Source organism: Capsicum annuum, chromosome 4 (assembly GCF_002878395.1).
Source record: "Capsicum annuum cultivar UCD-10X-F1 chromosome 4, UCD10Xv1.1, whole genome shotgun sequence".
NCBI lineage: Eukaryota > Viridiplantae > Streptophyta > Magnoliopsida > Solanales > Solanaceae > Capsicum > Capsicum annuum.
This window is the reverse complement of record NC_061114.1, coordinates 31,192,412-31,200,989: the sequence shown is the minus strand read 5'-3', so window position 1 is coordinate 31,200,989 and position 8,578 is coordinate 31,192,412. Positions and strand designations below refer to the sequence as shown.

The following is an 8,578-nucleotide window of genomic DNA, read 5'->3' as shown; positions in this document are numbered from 1 at the left end:
TTTTTATTTTGAATGTGGTTTGGTAGGTAAATTCATTGCTTGAAAATGGTTAAGTCTAGGGACTTTAAAGGAGATTTTTTTATTTTGACTGTGGTTTGGTAGGTGACTTAGTTGCTTGAGTTGCTTGAAAATGGTTAAGTTTAGAGACTTAAAAGGGGAATTTTTTATTTTGAGTGTGGTTTGGTAGGTGACTTAGTTGCTTGAAAATGGTTAAGTCTAGGGACTTTAAAGGGAATTTGTTTTGTTTTGAATGTGGTTTGGTAGGTGACATAGTTGCTTGAAAATGGTTAAGTCTAGGGACTTTAAAGGGTTTTTTTTTTATTTTGAATGTGGTTTGGTAGGTGACTTAATTGCTTGAAAATGGTTAAGTCTAAAGATTTTAAAGGGGATTTTTTTGTTTTGAACGTGGTTTGTTTGGTGACTTAGTTGGTTCAAAATGGTTATGTATAGGGACTTTGGAGGGGATTTTGTTTTTGAATGTGGTTTTGTTTTGATACTTAGTTGGTTGAAAATGGTTAAGTGTAGGGACTTTAAAGAGAATTGTTTTGTTTTGAATGTGGTTTGGTAGGTGACTTAGTTGCTTGAAGATGGTTAAGTCTAGGGACTTTAAAGGAGATTTTTTTTATTTTGAATGTGGTTTAGTAGGTGACTTAGTTGCTTGAAAATGGTTAAGTCTAGGGACTTTAAAGGGAATTTTTTTGTTTTAAATGTGGTTTGGTAGGTGACTTAGTTGCTTGAAAATTTTTAAGTCTAGAGACTTTAAAGGGGATTTTTTTTCTTTTGAATGTGGTTTGGTAGGTGACTTAGTTGCTTGAAAATGGTTAAGTCTAGGGACTCTAAAGGGATTTTTTTTGTTTTGAATATGGTTTGGTAGGTGACTTAGTTGCTTAAAATGGTTAAGTCTAGGGACTTTAAAGGGGATTTTTTTTTGTTTTGAATGTGGTTTGGTAGGTGACTTAGTTGCTTGAAAATGGTTAAGTCTAAGGACTTTTAAGGGAATTTTTTTGTTTTGAATGTGGTTTGGTAGGTGACTTAGTTGCTTGAAAGTGGTTAAGTCTAGGGACTTTAAAGGAGATTTTTTTATTTTGAATGTGGTTTGGTAGGTAAATTCATTGCTTGAAAATGGTTAAGTCTAGGGACTTTAAAGGAGATTTTTTTATTTTGAATGTGGTTTGGTAGGTAAATTCATTGCTTGAAAATAATTAAATTTTTGTGACTTGATCTAATTAGTTGAATCTGATTGATTGCGTAGATGGAACCAGATTATAGCCGGATATATCAACGGAACAATGATAATACCATTTAGGGAGGAATTTGTTGAAGGTGTCAAAAGGTTTATTGAACATACTAAGACACTTGATATTTGGACATGTTATCGGGTTATTCGTTGTCCTTGTATTAGATGTGATGGTATAAATCTTTTAAGTGAGGAAGATGTAAAGGAACATTTTTATAGAAAGAGGTTTCACGAGGACTTTTTAAGATTGCATGGTATTCATGGGGATGTTGCAAAAAATAACTTTGTTGTTGGAGAAAGTAGTAGGTCTGGAAGGCATAATGAATATCAAGATACTAGGATGGCAGAAATGGTGCACAATGCTTTTGGGATGCAGTATGAGATTGACTTTAGGAAAAATGTTGAAGATGTTCCTAATAGCGAAGCGGGCAATTTTTACAAAGAATTGCATGCTGCTAGTCATCCTTTGTTTGACGGGTGTTCACACTCTCGTTTGTCTATTGCTATTAGATTATTAAGTATTAAATTTGACTAGAATATTGCTGAAGGAGGAATGAACTCAATGATAGATCTTATTAAAGAGTTAGTTAACCCCGGCTTGGAGGTTCCTGATTCTTTCTATAAGGCAAAAAGATTGGTGTCAAAGTTAGGTCTCTTCTCGGTTAGAATTGATTGTTGGGAAAATGGTTGCATGTTATACTTTAAGGAAGATGCTAACCTAGAGTTCTGTAAGTTTTGTCAGCACTCTCAATATAAGCATGGTTCTACTGGAAATCAAATTGCTATTAAGGCGATGCATTATTTACCTCTTATACAAAGGTTGAAGAGGTTGTATGCTTCAAACAAATCAACTCCTCATATGAGATGGCGCAGTGAAAATAGAAGTCCCACTGGTGTTATGTGTCATCCATCTGATGGAGAGGCTTGGAAGCATTTTGATGCAACTTATTCAAATTTTGCAGCTGAGCCACGAAAAATTCAATTGGGATTATGTAAGGATGGGTTCTCTTCCTTTTCTGTTGGTGGTGAGCCATATTCATGTTGGCCTGTATTTATTACTCCTTATAATCTTCCTCCTGAAATGTTGATGACTAGTCCCTATATATTTCTGAATTATGTTATTCCTGGCCCGGTTAATCCAAAAAGCAAAATAGATGTCTACTTGCAACCTTTGATTGATGAACTTCAAATTTTATGGCATGAGGGGGTTGAAACTTAGGACATCTCTCTTAAACAGAATTTTAATTTGCGTGCATATCTAATATGGGATGTTAATGATTTTTCTACTTATGGAATGTTGTCTGGGTGGATGACAGCTGGAAAGCTGGCTTGTCCATACTGCATGAAAAAAAAAACAAAATCTTTCACATTGAGACATGGCAGGAAAAATTCATGGTATGATTGTCATCGTTGTTTCTTGCCACCTGATCATGAATTTAGGAGACTCAAGAATGCATTCAGAAGGAATAAAAGGAAACATGATGGTTCACCTCTAAGGCTGTCTGGTTATGTCGTCTGGGAAATAGTTCAAGATTTGCCTAAAGCCAGCGAGGAACTATTGTACAGGCATGATGGATATGGCGTTTCGCATAACTGGACTAAGCAAAGTATATTTTGGGAGTTAGAATATTGGCCAAATAATTTACTTAAAAATAATGTTGATGTCACGCATACTGAGAAGAACTATTTTGACAACTTGTTCAACAAGTTATGGATGTCACCGGCAAAACAAAAAGATAATCCTAAGGCCAGACTTGACTTACCAGAATATTGCAATCGTAGAGAATTACACTTACAGCAGGGGTCCAATGGCAATGTTCTTAAGCCTAAGGCTAGTCTTACATTTAAATTGGACCAAAAGCATCAAATATGTGAGTGGGTTCAAAGTTTGAAGATGCTCGATGGATATGCCTCAAATTTAGGAAAGAGGGTTAATATGACACAAGGAATCTTGCATGGAATGAAAAACCATGATTGTCATGTTTTTATGAAATAATTACTTCCAATTGCTTTTATTGGTTTACCTGAAAACATATGAAAACCAATAGCAGAGATCAGTTTATTCTTCAAAGACTTATGTGCCACCATATTAAAATAAGAAAATCTGGCGCGAATGGAAAGTAATATTGTTGTTATCACCAACAAGCTCGAGAAGATTTTTCCACCAGCATTCTTTGATGTGATGGAATATCTTCTCATTCACCTCGTGCACAAAGCTCGCCCAAGAGGTCCAGTTTAAACTAGGTGGATGTATCCATTCGAACGGCAAGCATTTGTAAAATATTTAAATTCATACATATCTTTTGAAATATAGTAAACATCTAACCTTAAGATTGTATAGGGCAATTGAAAAATTAAAAAGGGGTCCCAAAATCAAACATAGGGTGGACGACTCTATAGTTGAAGCATATCTTGCAAGATAAACTTCTCAATTTTGTTCATACTACTTTCGTGATGAAGTTGTTTGTTCAAGAAACCGATCGAATCATCATCATGACGATATGAATGAGCCTCATTTGCAATCGATATCAATTTTCAATTAATCTGGTTGTAAGGCTAAAAAGACCATACCCCTCCGGTTCACTCCCACGGAGCGCAAATCAGCAACTTTGTATGTCATGTTGAATTGCCCAGAAATTGAGCCCTTTCTGAAGTAAGGAGATTAAAATTTTAACATATCTTATTTGTTTATTCATTCCCTTAAAGAAACTAATTATGTTTCCCATGTTGGATGTTCAGTTCATTTAAGACTCAATTCCACAAAAATCATGTGTATGCATCCTTTACAACATGGTTTAAAAATGAGGTTCGTAAGTGTATTAATATTTCTACAAAGTTTAAACATTTACACATTCCTCAACTAAAATATATATATGTATAATATTTTTAGGTACACTATTCACCAAATGCAGCCGCATACGATCAACTCTTGACAGATATTTCTTTGGATCCAGTTGAAGCTAATGCAATGTCCCAATACAAAGTAAATGAGTTAAAATTTTCTCCACCGAACAACACTCCAGAAAAAGAAAAACAAATAATAGTGGTGTTTGGGTTAGGGTGATGATGATGTTGATTACTTTGGCATCATACACGAGATCTTAGAACTGGAATATGCTGGTTTTCCAATAAATAAAATTATCCTTTTTCGATGTAAGTGGTTTAATCCAAGCACAAGAGGCACAAGAGTACATAGGGATCATAACATTATTGAAGTGAAGCACAATAGGTCATATCCTATTTACAATCCATTTGTTCTAGCGTAAAATGCTAAACAAGTGTATTATGCTCCTTATCCGTTGCGCAATGACAAGTTTGATTGGTGGGTTGTAATCAAAATAAAGCCTATAGGCCGAGTGAAAGTTAAGAATGTGCTGGAGACTGCATATCAAAATGAAATGCAGATTGATCACCAGCTAGTGGACGTTGAATTAGTGGACAGTTTAAATCACCCAGAAAATATATTTAAAAAAATTAATATTGCGGAAGAAGAGACTGAGTGGGTAGGAGATAAGGAAACCTCCGAAGAGGGTGAATGGTTTAGTGGAGAGTCTTCAGAAGAGGAGGATTAGTTGTGTAGGTTGTATTTATTATGTATTGATGTCTTTATGCTTTGTACTATATATTTACCTTTATGTTTCTTGTTTAAAATTAATATGTAATATACTGTTTAAGTTTGTTGTTTCCACTTTTCCATGATGTATATAGTAATAAAAATATTCTTGTCTATATCTTGTATTGTATTAGAGCGATTTGAAATGTGAATTAGTAACTTGAAATTAGTTACTTGGAATGTTTTCTTGTATATTCATTTTGTAGGAACTAACTACTTGTTAACTTAACATAATTTAGATTTCAGGCAGAGGTGACAAGGTTAAGGGAAAAGTTGATACTACGAAACCAACAAAGAATAGACAATCTCCGCCTTATAGACGACCGATAGGTATTCAAATATCTGAGGGTCGGTTTGTTGACGCGACAGCACAACCCTCATATTCTAGGTCGTCCGAGGATTTGATACCTACTCCTACGCATGTGGGGACACTATATGGGTATACACTGACTCATTCTGCATCTATGATCGTGCCACCACCAGCACAGTACTATCAGATGGCCGCTGGCCCCTCCAAACATCTACTATCATCGATACCCTCCTACAGCACTCACGCAACTTCACACAGTGATTCTGCTGGATCTATTGGGTTGTTGGATCTTCAGCTTGGAGGCACTCCATCTGGTACTTCAGATACGCCCACGCCAGTACATCCACCATCACTTACTAGGCAGCCAAGAGACAGAGATGATTCTGGGAAGATTTATCTTGTTCCAGTTGCGAGAGGGTAAGATTTCTAAATATAATAACGTTACTCATTTTTTCATTACTATATTATTATGCTCTATGAAATTACTATTTTATCTTGTGTTGTAGGTTTAGGCTGGATGTTGGAGTTGGACAAAAGGCGCGTATATGCATTACTCGGCACTTCAACGGCTACTAGACCAGCTGGCAAAAGGTTCCAAAACTTGACAGGGATAGAATGTTTGAAGAATTTATGGTAAAGATTTAACTTATCGACTACTTATTAAAATTTTGTTAGAACAAAAGATTATAACTTTTGTTGTAGAAATTTTACTGGTAGTATGCTGCAAATGCATTTCTTATAAAGAAGAAATTTTTCATAAGATGTAGCCAGATTTAACGATCTCTTAGATTATGCCCGAAAGAAATTGGTAAAACCTAAGTGGATTCCTAAACCCGCATGGCAACTGTATCTTCGCCATTGGAGTAGCTCAGAATACCACTTATTGAGGAAAAAAGGAAAGAAAGCCTGGGCAGCATCCAAGGGTGGCTCCTACATACTGCGGGTGCCAGAAGTACTCTTGCTGTGCTGAAAAAAATGGTATGTAACTTTTACAGTTTTAATTATTTTTTACTATTTTTTTTTTATTATTTGAACATTGATGATTTTTTCATATGCAGAAAAAAAGAAAAGGGTAGAAAAATACCAACTGATGAGCTACTCGAAGAGACTCATCTGAAAAAAGAAAAAAAACCGGACTAATAAAGATGTCTGGGTTGAAGATCGTGCCAAAGCTGTCCACGTAAGAAACAAATTTTGAATTTATGAATCTTTTTTTCAAAGTTGATATTATTCAATTATAACCACTTTAATATTTTTGGACTTTTAGTATTAACTTTACTTTGAATATAGGACGAATATACGCGTCTTGTTGGTGAGTATCATAGTAGTCAGCCTCCTGAAAGTAAGGGTGACCCAATACCCCAACATTTAGAGGAGGAGTTATGAACAAAAGTTGTGGGTCCTGCAAATAGAGGTCATTTCTACAGATACCACACAAAATTTTTTGGCGATAATATTAGTTGTTCATTCGGTGATGCATACTCTAGCTCTTCAGTTGATAGAGAAACCATTGAAAGACTATAAAATATGATTCCTCAACTCACTGAAGAGCTTGTTGAATAGAGAGAGAGGTTTGCTGAACAGAGAGGGAGAGGCAGAAGAAAATGGAGAAGACAACAACATCACAAACCAAGATGCTGCAGCAGCAGTTCAACTCTTTCATTCAGACTGCGGGGGTTATTCCTCCGTGTCCTAGTGATGCAGTTCAGGCTGCAAAAGGTCTAGGCCCCCTGGATGATTTCAGCACGGTTGATGATATGGAAGGTGAGGACGAATTCGATGATGATGACTTTTAGTTTTTTTATTTTTGTATGTGTTGTACTTTGAATTTAGACATTTTGTTGTTTGAAACTATTGTTGTGTTTTTTCATACTCAATTTTGTTAGATATTTTGTATTTGTTGTACACTTTTGAAAGTATTTACATTTGATTTTTGATAGTTGTTGTTACTGTATTTACTGCTGTATTGCATTGTTGTTGTTGCATGCTGTATTTGGGTTTTGATTTTTATTTTATTTTTAAATTTTCAAAAAAATCGATCAGAAGTGATTGATTTTTTTAAAAAAATTTTGCAGTGTGGTCGGTTTTTATATTAAATTTAATTAATTAATTTAATAAAAACTGACTACTTGTGATCGATTATTTAATATATTAATTAATTAATTGAATAGAAAACCGACAACTTGGTCGGTTTAATATTAAAATTAATTAATTAATTTAATAAAAAATCGACCACTTATGGTCGATTTTTTTTCTAAAATTATTTTTCTAATTTTAATAAAATAATAATGAATTTTAAAAACATACATATATTTAAAAAAAAAACGACCACTTGTGGTCGGTTCACTTTTTTTTAGTAGTGTATTGGTTATATTCCAATTAAAGTATTCATTAAGAGGTCTCAAATTAACCACTTAGCCTCGTCACCAACCAACTCCAAAATAGCAAATTCAAATTTCATAATATGACACCCTCACTAAGGCTAAATATTTAGTCATTCATGGACTTTGTCTCATTTGAATAAGATTCAGTTAGTATCACTTATCTTTTTTTAGTACAGCGGAAATCCCACTTTAGCTAATACCATATTATCAACAACTCAACAATTTTTTTCACTAATATAACATTGCATTCAATAACATCATAAATGATGACCATAAATATTTATATGCAACATTAACATGCAATTTAGATTCTTAGATCATGTAGAACAATATTAACAAGACACCCCTACACTATCAAATATTTAAGACAAGGGACATAAATTCTCATGCATTCATAAAGAAGTTTTCAATTTCTCATAACATATCTCATCTTATCAATAACAAGCTAATAATTAGTTTCAACCAGACACTATAGTAATGAAAACAAACTGATACATATGCCACACAATATTATACAAATACTACAAACAGCATAACATGTACCAAGTATTATTGTTGGTCCATTATGGGATTTCATGATTTAGAAAAAAAAAAAAATACACTTCCCGGCCAATTTTACCATCCAAACAAAAACGCTCGTCTTCATGACCAAAAGATTTTTCTTAGGAAAAGTTGACAAAACAATATTTAAAAAAACTTTTTTTTTTATAATGGAATTATCATTTTTCCAAATCTTCTTCTACGTTAGAGGGATATGTTGGCTCAATTTGCCACACACAATTTTTTTTAAAATATAGACATATAGTTGTTTGCAACAAATTATCAAATCTTCGAAAATTAACAGCAATCAAAGATAAATAAAAGACAAAAGTAATTTTTATTGATGAATCTTGTGAGTATAATTCCGTTACTCTCTTGATTCTTCTCTCCTAAAATTAGAAATGATCTGAGGGCCTTCATAGCGTGTTTCTCGAATCGTTGGATGGTTTGGACTCCTAGAGATGTATTTCAATCGCTGGGAGTGTCGAAAAATA

General features: G+C 33.9%; 1 protein-coding gene across 1 annotated transcript in view; it reads left to right on the top strand.

The window, feature by feature from the left end:
* LOC124897928 overlaps positions 1–5,749 on the top strand; it is a 12,686-nt gene extending 6,937 nt beyond the window's left edge. The window contains exons 2-3 of the mRNA XM_047411551.1: positions 5,097–5,577; positions 5,667–5,749. Of these exons, the coding sequence (XP_047267507.1) occupies positions 5,097–5,577; positions 5,667–5,736 (551 nt within the window). The 3' untranslated portion in view covers positions 5,737–5,749. The remainder of the gene's footprint in view (positions 1–5,096; positions 5,578–5,666) is intronic.
* Positions 5,750–8,578: the final 2,829 nt, after the last annotated feature.